The following is a 21,269-nucleotide window of genomic DNA, read 5'->3' on the forward strand; positions in this document are numbered from 1 at the left end:
TTGTGCATGAGATTATTTGTGGAAATCCAAAGAAACACCCAGAAACTCCCCTTTAAATGGTGCTGTCTAGGCATTAGCATTTTAGAGGGCAGACGAGTCCCTTTGTTGTTCTTAGATATGAAATGGGTCAGATTTCCATTCTGAAGGACATCAATGAATCAGGTGGATTTTCTGTAATCTAGTAGTCTCCTACTTCTAATAATCTTCATGGTGCTTAACTATTTAAATTTAAAGTCCTCAGCAGCCTTAGTGAAATTTGTCTACTTCTCCATATACGAATTCTGTAACAACCGCTTTATCACTGCACCTGAACTGCTCATACCCATTAAATATCCTTCAAATATGTTGAAAGGAAAGAGGCTATCCATTGAGTCACTGTAGCAACAAATACCAATTAAGAGCCTATATGTTCATTTGGTTATTCTGAGGCCGTATGTTCAACATATTCAGTAACTTCTGGCATAAGGCAATCAAAACAATCAATGTACTTGCACTGTGGAATGATGTTTTTTACCTTAAGTACTGCACTTCTTGTTAAAGAAATTATATTTACAAACTTGATTTTGTTCTGTTTATCTGTTTTACATTTCCAAAGAAGCTTTTTTTATAACAGGGCTAATTTTGACATTTTTGACTAAATAGATTAATCCCAGTACCGATGTAGCTGACTTGCAAACATCTGATCCAGTGGTGATGGACGCTGGGAGAGGCTTTGCCCCTGATCCCCGGGTGAGCTTGTTATCTTACTTACTGTATATGTGTGAATTGTTTACTTGAGTGGTGAGGGAATCAAGGTTTAACTCCATTACTTAAGCATTCCATGGGAAAACATACCCTTTTATTGCTTGAGGTCAATGATGCCTAGGTGACTGTACCCAATGGTGAGCCGTTTATCTCAGTTACACAGTGAACAAATTAGAGCTTTCGGGCAGTGCAATAGCATGCAGAATCACAATTAGGTTTAATATCACTGGCATGTGTCGTGAAATTTGTTAATAGCAGCAGTACAACGCATTACATGATAATATAGATGAAAAAAATAAATCAATTGCAGTAAATATAATTAACAATAGTGCAAAAGCAGAAATAATAAAAGAGTGAGGTAGTGTTCAATGTCCATTGAGGAATCAGATGGGAGAGAGGAATAAACTGTCACTGAATCAGTGTGTGTGTGCCTTCCATTTATCTAACACCTTCTTCTTAGTGGAATACTGCAAGAGATTGTTGGAAGGCTGGATGTGACATTCAGCCTCAAAAGGCAATAGTAGAACAGGCTTATGGAAAGAGCTGTAATAAAGGGAAGAGAGTGATAGAATTCACGTGGTTTTATTCAATATGTATCCAGTGTCTTTATTTTTTTTTAAACTTATTAGTGTGGGGTAGAATTGAAGGCTTGGAAATGAAGTGATGAATTCATCTTCAATACATGAAGATCTGCAGACGCTGGAAATCTTGAGCAACACATGAACAAAATACCCAAAAAGCAAATATATATAAAGCTACTCTTTTATCTTTATTCTGGAGGAACCATGGAGGGGAATAAACAGTGAGCATTTCAGGTTGAGACCTTGATGAAGGTTTATTCCCCTCCATAAATGCTGCCTGATTTCTATGTTCCTGGTGACTTCATCTTTTCACCAAATTGGGTGAAAACTGTCTTATCTAATTTTATCATAAAAATATTGCTTCTGACATCTCAGTAGAAAAAAGATTAAGATCCATAAATTGTAGTGTTTCAAGGATCAAAAGATTACTTTATCTTTGCATGTGCCACCTTAATAAACCAGAAGTCAATTTATGCACTAAAATTTTACAGTATGTTCAGCTCTTCATTACTGAAGTATGCTGCCATTTTATAATAACTGTAGATTTTACTGTAGCTGTACTTGTAACAAGTACTGCCCAAAATCAACAAATAGAAGTGGTATCATTTCCACATCGGAGTTAAGCTTCCATCAAAGATTAAGTACACAATCAGATAAACCTTCACTCAACCAGATTTTGCAAATCATCATTAACAATGCGCATGACAGAAGAGTTGAGATATTCCCCGGTCCTAGAGTTTTCTGAACTAATTGTGATGGGCTACATTCAGCTGGGCTACTTTGACCCAAACAGAATCTGGCAGTGCGTAACCGAGGCAGAAGAAAAAAATCATCATATTGTGAGCTGGCTAATTAGATCCAAAATGGGCTTGGTAATAGAAGGGTGCAGTAATGAAGAGATGTTTTTCCTATTTTGAGGTTTGTGGCTAGTTGTGTACCGCAAGGATCAGCACTGGGGCCTTTTCTGTTTATAATATGTATATCAATGATTTGGATGTAAATATAAAGGTATGATTGGTAAGTTTATGGATGACATGAAAATTGTTGATGTTATGGATAGTGAGGAATGTTGTTTAAGACTACAGTAGAAAGAAAGTTAGGCTGACCATTGACATATGGAATTTAATCCTGATAATTGCAAAGCAATATGTTTTGGGAAGTTGGATAGGGTAGGACACATACAATGAATGCTCAGGCACTAAGTCAAAGTAATTTTATTATCAAAGTACATATGTCACCGTATACAACCCTGAGATTCTTTTTCTTGCAGGCATACTCAGTAAATCCGAGAACCATTAATAGAATCAATGAAAGACTGCACCCAACAGGACGAGCAACCAATTTTCAAAGAAACAACAATTTGTGCAAATAAAAAAGAAAGGAAGAATAATAAATAAATAATCAATAAATATCGGGACATAAGATATAGATTGTGGGAACAGTTCAGTGATGAGACAAGTGAAATTGAGTGAAGTTATCCCCACTGGTTCAAGAGCCTGATGGTTGAGGCGTAATATCCATTCCTCAAACTGGTGGTGTGAGTCCTGAGGCTTCTGTACCTTCTTCCTGATGGCAGCAGTGAGAGGAGAGCATGACCTGGGTGGTGGGGTCCCTGATAATGGATGCTGCTTTCCTGTGACAGCACTCTGTGTAGATATGTTCAGTGATGGGATGGCTTTACCAGTGATGGATTGGCCCGAATCCACATCACGGGTAAAAACGCTCCCAACCATTGACCATGTCTACATGAAATGTTGCTGTAGAATAGATTCTTCAAAGATGCTCCACCACCCGGGCAATGCTGTTTTCTCACTGCTACCATCAGTTAGAAAGTACAAGTGCCTCAGGACTCGCACCACCAGGTTCAAGAACAATTACTTCTCATCAAATATCAGGCTCTTGAAAAAATAAGGGGTAACTACACTCATTCTACTGGTGTTTTCCTTATTCTGGTGTTCCCACAACCAATGGTCTCACTTGAAGGACTATTTATCTTGTAATTTCATGCTCATTATTTATTGCTGTTTATTTATATTTGCATAGGTTGTTGTCCATTGATCCTGTCTACAGTTACTGTTCTATAGATTTGTTAAGTGTGCACACAGAAAAAGAATCACAGGGTTGTATGTGATGACCTGTATGTACCCTGATAATAAATTTTACTTTGAATCCACTACCTTGGTAGGATTTTCTGTTCAAGGGCACTGGTGTTTCAACCAGTCAGTATACTGTCCATCACACATCTATAGAAGTTTGTCAAAGTTTTAGATGCCATGCTGAATCTTTGCAAACTTCTAAGGAGTTAGAGGCACTGCTGTGCTTTCTTCGTAATTGCACTTGCATGCTGGGCCAGGGCAGGTCCTCTGAAAGACTGTTGATGACTAGAGTCCAAGAGGCCCATGTCCATATTTCCTGAAAGTAACAACACAGGTCAATAAGGTGGTGAAGCTGGCATATGGTATGTTTGCCTTCATAGGTAGGAGCATGGAAGAGTTGGACATCATGTTGCAACAATACAATGTTAGGCCATTCTTAGAGTATCATGATGCGTGTGATTGCATCGAAGATGGTGCTGAGGAGATTTTCCATAATGTTGCAGAGATGTCAAGACTTTAATTATGGGGAGATTGGATAGACTGAGCTTATTTTCTCTGAACGAGGAAAAGTCAAGATTATGAGCTGCACAAATGAGGTAGATAGTCAAAATTATTTTCCTATGGTAAGGGTATCAAAAATAAAAGGGCTTAGGTTTTAAGTTGAGGCATAGAAGTGTTGAAGGGGACCAGAGAGGTTATTTCCATCTCCCCCATCTCCAACAGAAAGTGGTTGCTATTTGAAAGTGCTGTCAGAGGAGGTGTGGAATCAAATGCAATCACCATGTGACTCTTAGACTGATACTTGTATAGGCAAGGCATAGAAGGATATGGTCCTAATGTAAGCAAAAGGGATGAGTATAGCTGGGAAAGGGGTCAGCATGGACATAATGGGCTGAAAGATCCTTTTCTGTGCTGTATAACTCAGATGAAAGTTTTGTAATTGGATGTTTGACAACTATTATATTTTGTATAATTCTTTCAAACTTTTAATATAAAGTATGAGTTCATTTTTACATTAAACACTTAAGGGCTGATTAATCATCATGATTTTTTTAAAAATATGGAATATACTTCAGGCTTTAATTGATAAGCGGTAGGTAGAGTCTAGAAATTTGAAAATTGCTTCTTCCCATGAGATTGTGATAAACAAATTTGTTCGGCTATATTGTAGTTTTGTTCTTGTCCTTTAGATGGTGCTCAACCTTTAATCGTGGTTAGAATTTTCAGCACACCAAATGTCTGTAACCTTGTGCTTTGAAGTTTCCATTGCTTCTTGCTTTACTTAATTTTATGTAGTTTAGATAATACCTTAATCCCTGACAGCTGGTTATTGGAGCAGCAAACAGTATTTGCAGTTTCACTAAATTTACTGTATGTGAGAACAGGACCTACGGCTTAATATCCTGCTCAACGTTCTGCAAACCTATTTACAGCACTTTGCCATTAAACGAGGTTAATGCTTACACCAAACAATGAAGGAACAAAATATCCAATAATGCTGGAGTTTCAAAAAGAATATACTATCGAACATTTACTGCATCTACCGTATCTGTGTGTACTTGAAGAAATCAGAAGCAAATCAAAAAGAAATGCTATTAATATATTACAAAAATATTGGGCCTAAATATGAAGAAAATTTCCAAAATATATTACACCAGGTTTTGTAATCAATGGTCTATCTTCCAGCTAATCCCTATGCATACTTTACAATTTATCCAATACTAAATTGCTTGTTGAAGGTCTGATCTGATTACATTGGCCAAAGAAATTGTGACATACAGTGCCTATAAAAAGTATTCACTCCCCCCCCCCCCCGAAAGTTTTCATGTTTTATTGTTTTACAGCATTGAATCACAGTGGATTTAATTTGGCTTTTTTTGACACTGATCAACAGAAAAGACTCTTTACCAAAGTGAAAACAAATTTGCACAAATTGGGCTAAATTAATTACAATTATTAAACACAAAATAAATGATTGCATAACTACTCACCCCCTTCAAGTTAATATTTAGTAGATGCATCCATGGCAGCAATTACAGCCTTGAGTCTGTGTGGATAAGATATCAGCTTTGCACATCTAGACACTGCAATTTTTCCCCATTCTTTACAAAACTGCTCAAGCTCTGCCAGATTGCATGGAAATCACGAGTGAACAACCCTTTTCAAGTCCAGCCACAAATTCACTATTGGATTGAGTTCTGGACTGTGACTTGGCCACTCCAGGACTTTAACTTTGTTGTTTTTAAGCCATTCCTGTGTAGTTTTGGCTTTATGCTTTATGCTTGGGGTCATTGTCTTGCTGGAAAACAAATCTTCTCCCAAATCGCAGTTCTGCAGACTGCATCAGGTTTTCCTCCAGGATTTCCCTGTATTTTGCTGCATTCATTTTACCCTCTACCTTCACAAGCCTTCCAAGGACTGCTGCAGTGAAGCATCTCCACAGTATGATGTAGCCACCACCATGCTTCATGGTAGGAATGGTGTGTTTTTGTTGATGTGCAATGTTTGGCTTATGCCAAACATAGCGTTTAGTCTGGTGGCCAAAAAGTTCAATTTTGATTTCAACAGACCATAGAATCTTCTTCCACCTGACTTCAGAGTCTCCCATATGCCTTCTAGCAAACTCTAGCCAAGATCTCATGTGAGTTTTTTTCAACAGTTCTTTGCCACTCTCCCATAAAGCTGCAACTGGTGAAGCACCCAGGTAACAATTATATGCGCAGTCTCTCCCATCTCAGCCACTGAAGCTTTTAATTCCTCCAGAGTTGTCCTAAGTCTATTGGTGGCCTCCCTCACTAATCAGTTTCTTGTGCGGTCACTCAGGTTTTTGAGGTCGGCCTGCTTTAAGCAGATTTACAGCTGTGCCATATTCTTTCCATTTCTTGACAATTGACATAACTGTACTCCAAAGAATATTCAGTGACCTGGAAATTTTCTTGTATCTATCTCTTGACTTGTGCTTTTCAATAACCTTTTCGCAGGATTGCTTGGTGTGTTCTTATCTCTTCATTGTGTAGTTCTTGCCAGATACTGACTTAAACCAGCAGTTGGACCTTCCAGATACAGGTGTATTTTTACTAAGATCAATTGAAACATCTTGACTGCATGCAGGTCTCCAAAAGCAGATCTCTGTTTAACTAATTATGTACTTCTAAATCCAATTGGCTGCACCAGTGATGATTTTGTTTGTCATATTAAAGGAGGGTGAATACTTATGCAATCAATTATTTTGTGTTTTATGTTTATAATTAATTTAGATCACTTTGTAGAGATCTGTTTTCATTTTGACACAAGATAGTTCTTCTGTTGATAAGTATCAAAAAAGCCAAATTAAATCTACTGTGATTCAATGTTGTAAGACAATAAAACATGAAAACTTCCAAGGGGGGGGGGGTGAATAATTTTTATAGGTACTGTATTTATTGTTTTACTTCCAGCAACTTGGATTCAGATCTAAGCTTACAATTTTAGAATTTTAAAAAATTGCCTTGTGAGTCCCAGGAAAAGAATTGTTTATATGAGAATCCACAGGACAAACTAGGGGCCTTGTCAAAATGTACCTTTAGAGACTGGGAATGCCTAGCCAGTGTTATTTAGTTTGTTGTTGGTGAAAATTAAAGAAAGTATTAATATACAATTAACCTATGACCTTGGGACCCAGTTTGCTCAAACTGATTTCGAATGTTTGTCATTCCTTTCCCAATATTCATCCTTCCTCACATGGGTTGTTCAGAAAGAACATGCTGCAGCATTGCCTTTCAAATCAAAATATTCAGATTTTAAAATGACTTTGTTTTGTAGTAAAGCCAGTGATAGTCTGAACCCTAGAATTTCACTCAATAGTTAAATAGTGCAATTATTTATTAATTTCTTTCCTTCCATTTCTTTTTCTTTTTTTTATCCTAGCAACCATGTGCTCAGTTTGATTTTTGTTTATTTCATACACTGGTTGGTTTAGTCCATAATAGTAGCAACATAAGCAGTTATTGCCCGTCTTTGGTTGCTCCTGAATTAAGTGGCTTGTTGGACTACTTCAAAGGCCTCTGTTGTGGATTTGGTCAGAGCAGGCAAGAATAGATTTCAATTGCAGGGCTCTCAGTCACCCATGTGGGTTTTATGAGGGTCAGTTATTTTGTGTCACCATTACTGACATTAGCTTTTTATTTACTTGAATGTAAGTTTCCAGCTGCCCTGGAGCGGCCTTGTAAATAAAAACAGCAGATTTTCAAAATATTCAATGGGCCAGATAGTTCTGTGATGACAAAAATGGAGTTCATGATCTTTCAATAAAGCTAACTTCTGGTGTGAAGCCAGATTATTATTATTATGATGCTGGGATTTCATCACCAAGTCATTCAGTAACTTTAGCTACACATCTGACTAGCAGTGCACATAAAGAATAGTATTGTTATTAACCAAAGCAGTCCATTAGAGAATGTGCGTCAGAAGCCCAGAAGAGTGTGGGTTTGGTGTGGTGGTGGATGCTGACACATGCACAGACAGAGTTAAGAACTCCATATGAAGTACATAAAGAGCACCAAGCATTACCCTGTGGTTCACAGTTAAAGATGATCTTGCAAAAGAGCTTATTGCACTAAGAATACAGAAATTGGGCAATAATAGTCAACATCATTACTATTTTCTTATCAGCCATCTCTTGGAGAGTCTATTTCATCTACTACATGCTGAATAGCTCGATCCTCCATCCTGAATTAGCTCTTTTAAATGGCCCTAGTTCAAATTTTTTGTTGGTAGAAGATTGGAAATACTGAAAATCTGCTGCAGTAGATCCATTGTTATGGTGATATGAACTTGCATTTATGCAGCAACTTTAATGTAGTGCATACCCCAAGGGGTTTATGAATGTTCCCATTTTTCACCTGGGAAAGGGGTATGTTTCTGACCCAATCAGTTACAGCAAGAGTTAAGTCACTAGCCTCACATTAAAATAGATTCAAGGGGGTTGTTCATACTCCAGCAACTACAAAATCCAGTGCTCGAGATCCAGCTAATGGAGAAGCAGATATTTTATTGCAAACCATTGCCCATGGAAGGGCAGGAAATTGGCAACTCCAACAGCAGTATAGACAAAGAGTGGCTTTGCAGTCCTGGAGTAGAGCAGGAGCTTGCAGTGGGTCACAGGAATTCTGTTGAGTTAAGTCAATTCAGCTACTCTGTCTGCCACCTTAGAAAGTATTTAGAGGATACAGAATTGGAGTTTAATTCTTGTAAAGCAATACTTTTGAATGTGATTTAATCCCCAAATCTCAAATTCCCATCTTAACTGCATAAGTGCAGTATGATGTATAACACCAATTGTTAGGTGAACTTTATGATGATATGACTTGGCCAAAAATCTTAAAAATGAACCTTGTAAATATGATTACTCTGTTGTAAGAACCATTTGTAGCCTAATGCCAAATATCTGCTTTTACTTTGCCAGCATTTTGTTGGGACTAAGCAGAATAATAGTTTAGCATGGACTACGTGGGCCAAAAGGTTTGTTTCTGTGCTCTAGAACCCCTGACTCTATTTTGCTTATAATCATTTCTGGGGAAATTAGGCTTGCTAAAATTTCGTTATTTTGATTCTCATAACAATGGCAGTCATAAATCAAAGCCAGCTGTCCTTAAGAGGCTTGATTCAGGTAATATAGGATGACCACAGCCACTGTCTCAGTTACGGGGTTCACATAACCAAAGGATTCCTCATTCTCAACAGGCTTTTAGACTTGTCAGGTCTAGTCAATCGTGCATTGAACATTGCCCAAATGGAATGAGGATGCAGAATCCGTAAGGGATTCAACAAGAGTAAGGCACCAGAATGCGGACAATAAAGGGGTTCATATTGATTGTATACCGAAACCAATTGACCATGTTAAAAAGCAAACTGCCATAAGAACAAGTTGGAATAATGAGCAGTGTTCTTAAAGCTGAGTTTGGCAGTGTCACACACATCAAAGTTGCTGGTGAACGCAGCAGGCCAGGCAGCATCTCTAGGAAGAGGTACAGTCGACATTTCGTTAGTCCTGACGAAGGGTCTCGGCCTGAAACGTCGACTGTACCTCTCCCTAGAGATGCTGCCTGGCCTGCTGCGTTCACCAGCAACTTTGATGTGTGTTTCTTGAATTTCCAGCATCAGCAGAATTCCTGTTGTTGTGCAGTGTCATCACCATTGTTGTTCTGCAGTGTCATCACCATTGTAGCCAGATATAGACATGGTGATCTACAGTACAGAAATAGGCCTTTCAGCCCGTCTAGTTACAGCAAAACAATAAATTTCATGGCACATGTCAGTGATATTAAACATTCTGATTTTCGCTCTAGTGTATGCCAATCAGTTATTCTGACCAGTCCCATTGACGCACACCTGGACCGTAGACCTTGCATACCCCTCCCATCCACCTACTTATCCAAAATCCTGTTAACTGTTGCAGTCAAACCCAAGTCTACTAGTTCAGCTGGCAGCTTGTTCCACACTTGCACCATCCTCTAAGTGCAGAAGTTTCCCCTCAGGTTCCCCTTAAGTAGTTTAACCTTCCACCCTTAATCTATGACCTCTAGTTCTAGTGTCATCCAGCCTCAGTGGGAAAAAGCCTGCTTGCATTTACCATATCTATGCTTCTCAATATTTTGTATAACTCTATTAAATCTCCCCTTATCCCCCAACACTCCAGGGAATAGTCCTATCCTATTCAATCTCTCCTTAAAACTCAAGTCCCAACAATGTCCTCGTAGATTTTCTCTGCACTCTTCCAATTTTATAGATCGTAATGGGGAGCAAAGAAATGGCAGATGAACTTAATGGATATTTTGAATCAGTCTTCACTGTGAAGACACTAGCAGTGTGCCAGGTCAGTGAGTGTCAAGGAGCAGGAGTGAGTGCCATTGCTATTAGAAAGGAAAAAGTGCCAGGCAAACTGAAAAATTAAGGTAGATAAGTCACCTGGACCAGATGGACTATATCTCAGAGTCATGAGGGAGGTTGCTGAAGAGATAACGGATACATTGGTCATGATCTTTCAAGAATGACCCAATTCTGGCATGGTCCCAGAGGAGTGGAAGATTGCAAATATCATTTCACTCTTTAAGAAGGGAGGAAGGCAAAAGAAAGGAAATTATAGGCCAGTTAGTCTAACCTCAGTGGGTGGGAAAGTGTTGGAGTCTATTATTCAGGATGAGGCTTCAGGGTACTTGGAGTCTAATGATAAAATAAGTCAAAGTCAGCATGGCTTTTCTGTAAAGGGAAATCTTACCTGACAAATCTGTTAGAGTTCTTCGAGGAAGTAACAAGCAGGGTGAGCAAAGGAGAGTCAATGGATGTTATTTATTTGGATTTTCAGAAAGCATTTGATAAGGTCCCTTACAAGAGGCTGCTTAACAAGATAAAATCCTATGGTGTTACAGGAAAAGTACTGAGATGGATAGAGGAATGGCTGATAGCCAGGAGCCAGCTAGTGAGAATAAAGGGGGTCTTTTCTGGTTGGCTGCCAGTGACTAGTGGTGTGCCTCAAGGGTCAGTATTGGGACCGCTACTTTTCACATTGTTTGTCAATGATTTGGATAATGGAATTGGTGGCTTTGTGGCAAAGTTTGCAGATGATACAAAGATAGGTGGAGGGATAGTAGTGCTGAGGAAGCAATGCGATTGCAGCAGGACTTAGACAAGTTGGAAGAATGGGCAAAAAAGTGGCAGATGGAATACAGTGTTGGGAAATGCATAATAATGCATTTTGGTAAAAGGAACAATAGTGCAGACTATTATCTAAATGGGGAGGAGGTTCAAACATCAGAGGTGCAGAGGGACTTAGGTGTGCTTGTGCAAGGCTCCCAGAAGGTTAATTTACAGGTTGAGTCTGTGGTAAAGAAGACAAATGCAATGTTGGCATTTATTTCAAGGGGAATTGAATATAAAAGCAAGGAGCTAATGCTGTGGCTTTATAAGACACTAGACAGGCCACACTTGGAGTATTGTCAACAGTTTTCGGCCCTGTATCTCAGAAAGGATGTGTTGTCATTGGAGAGTGCCCAGAGGAGGTTCACAAGGATGGTTCCAGGAATGAAGGGGTTAACATATGAGGAGAGTTTGGCAGCTTTGGCCTGTACTCACTGGAATTTAGAAGAATGCAGGGGGGTCTCATTGAAATCTACCAAATGCTGAAAGGACTAGATAAGGTGTATGTGGAGAGGATGTTTCCTATGGTGGGGGTATCCAGAACTAGAGGGCACAGCCTCAAAATTGAGGGGCGGCCTCTTAGAACAGAGGTGAGGAGGAAAAGTGGATCTGTGGGATGCTCTGCCATGGACTGCGGTGGAGGATAAATCCATGGGTTTATTTAATGCAGAAGTTGCTGGTTTCCTGTTCAGTCAGGGCATCAGCGAGAAGGCAGGTATATGGGGTTGAGTGGGATTTGGGATCAGCCATGATGGAATGGTGGAGCAGAATCGATGGGCTGAAGGGCCTAATTCTGCTCCTCTGTCTTATGGATAACTTTCCTGTATGTAGATGACCAGAACTGCAGACAGTACTTCAAATTCAGCCTCACCGACATCTTGTGTAACTTCAATATAACATCCCAATTTGGCAAAGGGTCATGTAACAGTGTCTGGATCCAAGGGATGTGCAGTTTTTGTATGGTTTTCCTGCAAGATAGGGATATGCTAATTGTCAATGTAGCTTCAATGAAAAGGTACGTGACTAACCTGTGAAATTTGTGACCACATATTTGCTTCTGCCGTGGTCTAGTATGCACAGGTTGGGAGATAAAATGACAATAATAAAAATCTTTGCTTGAATACAAACCAGGGAGGTTGGTAAAGTACCTCCCTCAAGACGTCCAGCAAAGGTATTAAAAAAAGGAACAGGATTGATATTTGGAATCCAGATAAAAACCAAAGAAGTTGTCGATATACACTCAGTGGCCACTTTAGAACGTACCTCCTGTACCTAATAAAGTGGCCAGTCAGTGTATGTTCATGGTCTTCTGCTGCTGCAGCCCATCCACTTCATTGTTCATCATGTTGTGCATCCAGAGATGCTCTTCCGCACACCATTGTCATAACTTGTCGTTATTTGAGTTACTGTCAGCTTGAATTTGTCGGGCTATTCTTCTCTGACCTCATTAACAAGGGATTTTCGCCCACAGAACTGCCAGTCACTGGTTATTTTTGTTTTCTTCACTATTCTCTGTAAACTCTGAAGACTGTTGTGTGTGAAGCTCCCAGAAGATCGGCAGTTTCTTAGATACTCAAACCACCTTCTCTGACACCAACAACCATTTCACAGTCAAAGTAACTTGGATCATATTTCTTCCCCATTCTGATGTTTGGTCTGAACGACAACTGAACCTCTCGACTATGACCTTATTCTTTTATGCATCAAGTTGTAGGAATCTGCTTCTCCAAGTGCTCATAAATTGTCGCTAAGAATCCTCTCCATTAGTTTGCCCACTTCTGACTATTCTTACATTGTTTTAGTTTTTCATTTATTATTGTAACATGTACTGAGATAGAGTGAAAAGCTTGTCTTGCATACCCTTCATACACATCAAATCGTAACACAGTACATTGAGGTAGGTCAAGGTAAAACAATAACATTGCAGAATAAAGTGTGACAGCTACTGAGAAGTGCAGTGAAGTAAACAGTAACATGCAAGATCATAATGAGGTAGGTTGTGAGGTCGAGACCAAATTATTATACTAGGAACTATTTAATAGGCTAATAACAGCAAGGTAGAAGCTTTCCTTTAGCCCAGTATTGAGTGTTTTCAGGTTTTTGTATCTTCTCGATGGGGAGAAGCGAGAATGTCTGGGATGTGTATGGTTTTTAATATGCTGCCTGCTTTACTGAGGCAGCAAGAAGTATAGACAGAGTCCATAGAAAAACTGGCTTCCGTGATATGCTGAGCTGTGTCTTCAACTCTGGAGTTTCTTGTGGTCATGTGCAGTGTACTTGCCATACCGCGCCATTGGGCATCCAGATGCTTTCTATGGTGCAGTGATAAAATTGGTAAGAGATGACAGAGACATGCCAAATTTCTTTAGCCTTTTAAGGAAGTATAGGTTTCTTTAAATTTTATTTTTTTAGAGATAGAGTGCAGAACTGGCTCTTCCAGCCCAATGAGCTACCCCAGCCAGCAATCCACCCATTTAACCCTGGTCTAATCACAGGACAATTTACAGTGTCCAATTAACCAACTAACCAGTATATATTTGGATTGTGGGAGGAAACCCATATGGTAAAGGGGATAACACACAAACTCCTTGACAGTGTAGGAATTGAACTCCAAACTCCAGTGCCCAAGCTGTAATAGTGTTGTGCTAACGGCTATGCCACTGTGTGCCCTTGGTAACATCTACATGGTTGGACCAGACAGGTGATGTTCTCTCCTAGGAACTTGAAGCTTCCAACACCCTCAACCTCAACAAAATGACTGGGGTCTGAATAAATGCAGAACATTGTTATATAGGCTTTAATATTTCACCAGATGGAATCTGAATCAGGTTTAATATAACTGACGTGTCATGAAATGAGTTTATTTTGTGGCAGCAACACTGCGCAATACATTTTTTTAAACTAAATTACAATAAGAAATATATATTAACATCTTTAATTAAATGTGTAGTGCAAAAATAGTGAGATAGTGTTCATTGTCCATTCAGAAATCTGATGGCAAAGGGGAAGAAGCTATTCCTGAGACATTGAGTGTGAGTCTTCAAGTTCCTGTACCTCTTCCCTGAAGTTAGCAATGAGAAGGGGCATGTCCTGGGTGAAGGGGATCCTTAATGATGGATGTCACGTTTTTGAAGATGTCTTTGAAGCTGAATAGGCTCATGCCAGTGATGGAACTGGCTGAATTTGCGACCCTCTGCAGCTTTTTCTGATCCTGTGTAGTGGCCCCTCCATACCAGATGCAACCAGTTAGAATGTTGAACATTATCAAACTGCATAAAGAGTACAGGTTTCTAGTATACAATCTGTACTTGGTCTCTTGTTTGCTGATAGACAGAAGAAATTTTTGTGGGGCATTGTTGAAAGAAGTGTTTGATGTTTGTATTTAAATGGAATCATTCCAGAGGACAGTCTTCTGTATTTTGGTGTAACATTCAGCACCACCACTTGGCAGGTCAGTATGTTGCTTGTGTGTGCTTTCTCTTAACTCTTTTAAAACATTGTTCTGTAATTTATTCTTCTCATGACCTAAACCTTAGTTTAAAGATCTCCTTATTGTTGCAGGTGTGGCATTTATAACAATTAACAATTACAGCACGGAAACAAGCCATCTTGGCCCTTCTAGTCCGTGCCGTAAAGATACTAATTCCCTAAACGGGAATCCTTTTAAGATTTCAACTATTTGCATCTTTATGCACTAGTTTGTATAACAAAACACTAATTCTAATCACTGCAGTTTCAGTACAAATTTTTTTTTGCTATTTGAGAAACTAAGCAAGGATCAAGTTCCAAAACTGTATTCCTGTTCCTTCATTTCCTGTGATACCAGCCTCCCCTGACCTAACTCTGAGAAATTACAAATAGCCCTTGTTAGTATCTGTAATAGCATCTCCATCTTGAGATACCTTGTGTCACTGCTCCCTGTAGCTGATGTGAGGCATTCAAAGAATGTGCATTAAGTCTTCAGCTGCATAGTCTGCAGCAACTGTTCCTTTCTCTCTTCCTGTTTTAAAAGTAGCTTCCTTCAGGGAGAAATGCACCCCAAGGTATGTGGCTGCAGACTTACCACACAGGAAATGGTATCTATATGGTGCTGACAGGAGAGTGTTTGTGTCACTTGGTTCGCTTAGACTATAATGAGCTTCCTGATAACATTAAAGATGATTTACTAAACTCAGATGCCTTTTCCATGAGAACTGGTTTTGAAGAGTTTTGCAGAAGCTACTAAAATTATCACCCAACAGTTGTCCAGTACATCATTGAATATTTTTTTGAGTTATTAGATTCACAGAGGCAAATGGAGTTTTCTGGATAATATTTGGTCCCTGTTAGTATTGATAATAAATAATGTAGCCACTGAATAATGAATGATATTTTTAGTGGAATTTTACTGTTGCATACAAAGGAACAGCCAATTTACACACACATTGAGTGGTTAAATTGCTTGCATAAGGACTCACATTTTGAAATGTGAGATGTATAAAAAATTGTTTTGATCTACAATCTTTGTACTCTTCATATTGCGAAATATTAGCCCTCAAATCCACAATGCATACGTTAATTGCAGTTAATGGCATAGGGATCAAATGAGATTTTTCTTTTGTTTTATCAGAGAAATATCAGGAGTTTAAAATTCTCTAGCCTAACCACTGGGGAAGTGGTAAATTATTGAAAAGTATGTTCTAAATCATTAATTTGAGAGAAGTAAAATTATTCATTGTACAGCTAACTATAGAAAACCTGCATACCAATGTTTTGGGGGCTGTTGCAATATTTCCATGCATTTCTCAAATGTTCCACTCTTAAAGTATACTGCCCCTTCCTATTTTTGACTGCTTTTGGCTTGATAAGAATTTCTGCAATTTATATGCTATCCTTCCTGTGCAGTTATATTTAGTGTCAGTTGTGTTAGAGTATTTCCTGTTGGGGTGTTTCTCACCTTTGGTATCTTTTCATTTTTCACTGAAAGTAGTGTCTTAACCTTGCCATTTCTGAGTGATTTGATTTTGGTTTGTTGTTCTTTCAGTTTAAAAACTAAAAAAATGATTATCGGCTTCCTGTGGCAATGATTCCTTTTCTTACTGTGTGCTTCTTTTGAAATATAGTTGTGAAGCTGAATTTTCTGTATTTATTGTGGGGGGGGAAAAGTCCTTATTCATCAGCCTGTTTTTTAAGAGTGTGCAGAACTCAATGTATTTGAAGAATATTTAATTTGCAACAAGTCACCTTAATGTAAGATAGAGATCACTATTTTGTTGGCCCTCTAGAAACATGATTCTTGCAAAAATACAAAATTAATCTTGCTCTTAATTGAGTAATTCATTTAATTTTAAGATTTTACAGTGGAAGGTTTTTTTCTGACTTTTCATTCCCTGCCCTTTCCATTTTGATGTGTAGAATCATAGAAATTTAAGACTAGATCATTCAGGGTGTTGTATTCATGAGCTGAAAAGAAGTTATCCAACTGAAACCCATCTCACAACACTCATCCTGTAGACTTCTGGGTGACAGCACTTGAGTACTACTTAAAAGCCATGAGGGTTTCTTTCTGCACCACCCTTTCAAGCAATGTGTTCTAGGTCCTAATACAATGATTCAAATTTTCTCTTCAGCTGCTCTCTAACCCTTCTGCCAAATTTGCATCTCTCTCACTGTGTCTACATGTCTGTCCTGGTTACCTCTGAAAAACTCTGAGTAAGTGCACATCTAATAAAGGGAAAGCAGTGCTGCTATTGCTAGAAGTACTTTCTTTCTTTGTGTATACAGCAACATTGTGGACCTTAGCTATGCAAAGGTATTTCCAGCTGCTGTATTTTTAACCTCCAAAGTGAAAAGATTTCAAATCTCTTATTACTGCTTTGATATTCAGTAGATTAAAGATAAGGATTAGCACAGCAGGTAACACAATGCTATTGCAACTCAAAGCATTGGAGTTCAGAATTCAATTCCAGCGTCCTTCCCGTGTGCACATGTTTCCCCCCGGGTGCTACGGTTTTCTCACACGGTCCAAAGATGTACTGGTTAGTAGGTCAATTGGTCATTGTAAATTGTCCTATGATTAGGCTAGTGTTGAATAGGTAGGTTACTGGATGCTGTGGCTTGTTGAGCCAGAAGGACCTGTTCCACACTGTATTTCTTTTTTTTTTTGGCGTGTGCGTTTGCTTGCGTCCATGTGTGTGCGATGTTGGTGGGACAATGTCTTTTTCATGCCTTTACAAGTGTGAAACCTGAGTGTGGCTTCATCTTTACAGTGGATAGACATATCAGAATGGGAATGGGACATGGAATTAAAATGTGTGGCCACTGGGAGATCCTGCTTTCTCTGGCAGACAAAGCGTAGGTGTTCACTCAGGTTGGAGGAACAACACCTTGTATTCCGTCTGGGTAGCCTCCAACCTGATGGCATGAACATTGACTTCTCAAACTTCCGCTAATGCCCCTCGTACCCCATCCGTTATTTATTTATATACACACATTCTTTTTCTCTCTCTCCTTTTTCTCCCTCTGGCCCTCTCACTATACCCCTTGCCCATCCTCTGGGTTTCCCCCCTCCGCCCTTTTCTTTCTCCCTGGGCCTCCTGTGCCATGATCCTCTCATATGCCTTTTGCCAGTCACCTGTCCAGCTCTTGGCTCCATCCCTCCCCCTCCTGTCTTCTCCTATCATTTTGGATCTCCCCCTCCCCCTCCCACTTTCAAATCTCTTACTAGCTCTTCTTTCAGTTAGTCCTGACGAAGGGTCTCGCCCGAAACGTCGACTGTACCTCTTCCTAGAGATGCTGCTTGGCCTGCTGCGTTCACCAGCAACTTTGATGTGTGTTGCTTGAATTTCCAGCATCTGCAGAATTCCTCTTGTTTGTGATATTAATTTCTAGGGTGTGGTGAACAAACCACTTCTCTAGTTGCTAATTCTAGGCAAATCCTGAGAATGAAACTGCCCTCAGTGGCCATCTTTTATTAGGTACAGGAGTGGAACCCAAAGTGGTCTTCTGCACATCCACTTCAAGGTTCAACATGTTGTGCGTTCAGAGATGCTCTTATGCACACTATTACTGTAACAAGTGGTTATTTGACTTACTGTTAGCTTCCTGTCAGCTTGAACTATTCCGACCTCTCTCATTAACAAGGTATTATCACCCACAGAACTGCCATTCTTTGTTTTTTTTGTTTCTCATACCATGCTCTGTAAACTTTAGATACTGTTGTATGTGAAAATCCCAGGAGGTCAGCACTTCTGGGATACTCAAACCACCCCATCTAGAACTAATAATCAGTCCATAGTCAAATTCAAGTCAGATTTGTTCCCCATTCTGATATTTGGTCCAAACAACAACTGAACCTCTTGACCATGTCTACATTCTTTTATGCATTGTGTTGCTGCCACGTGATTGGCTGATTAGATGTTTGCATTAACAAGCAGATGTGGCACATTAGTGTAGCAGCGTATTGCTTTACAATGCCAGTGACCCAGGTTCAGTTCCCAACCCTGTCTGTGAGGAGCTTGCACGTTCTCCCCATGACTGCGTGGAATTCTTCCGGGTGATCCAGTTTCCTCCCACATTCCAAAGATGTGTGGATTATTAGGTTAAATGGCCACATGGTTGTAGTTGGGCGACGCAGGCTTGTTGGGCCTGAAGGGCCTGTTACCATACTGTATTTCTAAATTAGAATTAATAAAGTGGCCACTGAGTGTATATATAAAATAAGTACTGCAAAAACGAGAGCAAAAGCAGTAAAATAGTGAAGTAGTGTTCATAGGATCGTTCAGAAATCTGACGGCAGAGGGGAGGAAGCTGTCCCTAAATTGTTGAGTGTGTGTCTTCAGGCTCCTGCACCTCCTAAGCATAGACAGAGTGGACAGAGAGTATCTGTTTCCCAGGGTTGAAATGTGTAATACTGGGGGGCATATGTTGAAGGTGAGAGGGAATAGGTTCAAAGAGGATGTGAGGGGTAAGTTTTTTACTCAGAGTTATGGATGCTTGGAATTCGCTGCCTTGTAATGTGGTAGAGGCAAATAGATTAGAGACTTTTAAGAAACGTTTGGGTAGTCACATGGATATAAGGAAGATGGATGGATATGGACATGGTGTAGATAGGAGGGATTAGTGTTTGGGTGTTTTTGATTTGTTTTCTAGCTGGTCTAGTACAACATTGTGGGTCGAATGGCCTGTTCCTGTGCTGTACTGTTCTATGTTCTATGTTCCTCCCTGACAGTAGTTATGAGAAGAGGACATGTCCTAGATGGTGAGGATGATGGATGCAGACTTTTTGAGGCATCGCCATTTGAAAGTGATCTCGATGGTGGGGAGGCTAGTGCCCATGAATGAGTTTTATAATAAAGTTGCAAAGTTTGCTCTACCAAGAGCATTTTTCTGAATGAAATGATCTTTGAGCTATCAGAATTCTTTGCTTGGGTGCTGAACTGTGAAGACAGAATGGTGCTTAATTATTGTTTCAGAAACACAAGTTACTGTGTCACTACCACACAGTGAGAATCATCACTTATGCCTGACAGGAAACAATATTAATCAATTACTGACAGATCACTGTGATATCATATTTACAGAAGCTACCAGTTTAATTTCCTGCATGACATCCGGCTGGTAATACTGTGGTAATAGCTTCCTGTGTTGATACATCAAGCATGCATTGTGTCTTGTTTTTCTCTTTTTCTGACTCAGAAGCAATCCCACAAAGTCTACGAGCTGTGACTGTGCCTTGTTCAGTTCCTGTGTCTTATTTACACTTTACCTATTAATCACAGAAATAGTGCTCCATATGAAGTTTTAATAAAACTTACAAATCATTTAAGAGCATTTTTGTTAGGAAACTTCTATAAATTATTCTTTCATATATTATATTTTTGACATCTACTACAAGAGGTTGAAATTAACAGAACTATTATTAATCCAATTTATTAACATGGAGTAAACTTTATGCAGTTTGCAATGTTGTGCAGTGCTGTTTGTACATTCTCCCTGTGACCTCTTGGGTTTTCTCCAGGTGCTCTGCTTTCCTCCCACAGTCCAAAGATGTACAGTTAGGGCCAGAGATAGTAAGTTGTGGGCATGCTAAGTATGCCAGGAATTTGAGAGTGTCAGGACAGAAGTGAGTGTAGTTTCTATTACTAAAGAGAAGGTGCTTGGGAAGCTGAAAGGTCTGAAGGTAGATAAGTCACCTAGACCAGACAAACTACGGTATATAGACCAGGGTTCTGAAAGAGGTAGCTGAAGAGATTGTGGAACCGTTGGTAATGATCTTACAAGAATCATTAGATTCTGGAATAGCTCCAAAGGACTGGAAAATTGCAAATATCACTCCAGTCTTTAAAAAAGGAGGGAGGCAAAAGAAAGGAAATTATAAGCCAATTAGTCTGACTTCAGTAGATGTTGGAGTCCATAATGAAGGATGAGGTTTCATGATACTGAAGGCACATGATAAAATTGGCCAAAGTTAACATCGTTGCCTTAAGGGGAAATCTTACCTAACAAATCTGTTGGAATTCTTTGAGGAAATAACAGGCAGGAGAATCAGTGGATGTTGTGTATTTGGATTTTCAGAAGGCCTTTGACAAAGTACCGCACATGAAGTTGCTTAACAAGATAAGACCTTATGATATTACCTGCATGGAAAGAAGTTTGGCTGACTGGCAGGAGGCAAAGAATGAGAATAAAGGGGGTCTTTTCTGGTTGGCTGAGGTGACTAGTGATATTCAGCAGAAGTGGGTTTTGGACCGCTTCTTTTCACATTATATGTCAATGATTTGGATGATGTAATTGATGGCTTTGTGGCCACATTAGCGAATGATACAAAGATAAGTGGAGGGGCAGGTAGTGTTGAGGAAGCAGGAAGTCTGCAGAGGGACTTAGGCAGATTGAAAGAATGAGCAAAGAAGTGGCTGATGCAATATAGTGTAGAGAAGTGTGTGGTCATGCACTTTGGTAGAAGGAGTAACTACTCTCTAAATGGGAGAAAGTTCAAAAATCAGAGGTGCAGAGAGACTGAGTCCTTGGACGGGGTTCCCTAAAAGTTAACTTGCAGCTTGAGTCAGTGGTAAGGAAGGCAAATGCTATGTTGGAACTGATTTTGAGAGGGCTAGAATATAAGAGCAAGGATGTAATACTGAGTCTTTATGAGGCATTGGTAGGACCACACTTGGAGTATTATGAGCTGTCTTGG

At 39.5% G+C, this 21,269-nt stretch overlaps 1 protein-coding gene across 2 annotated transcripts in view; it reads left to right on the plus strand.

Moving 5' to 3' along the window:
* poc1b (POC1 centriolar protein B) overlaps positions 1-21,269 on the plus strand; it is a 103,135-nt gene that overhangs the window by 61,420 nt on the left and 20,446 nt on the right. The window contains exons 10-11 of one of the 2 annotated variants that reach the window (XM_072268163.1): positions 643-729; positions 2,596-3,489. In XM_072268163.1, the coding sequence (XP_072124264.1) occupies positions 643-729; positions 2,596-2,697 (189 nt within the window). In that variant the 3' untranslated portion in view covers positions 2,698-3,489. Of the gene's footprint in view, positions 1-642; positions 730-2,595; positions 3,490-21,269 lie in introns of those variants that run through there. The other variant, XM_072268162.1, reaches the window with a different exon arrangement.

Source organism: Mobula birostris, chromosome 9, assembly GCF_030028105.1.
Source record: "Mobula birostris isolate sMobBir1 chromosome 9, sMobBir1.hap1, whole genome shotgun sequence".
Lineage (NCBI taxonomy): Eukaryota > Metazoa > Chordata > Chondrichthyes > Myliobatiformes > Myliobatidae > Mobula > Mobula birostris.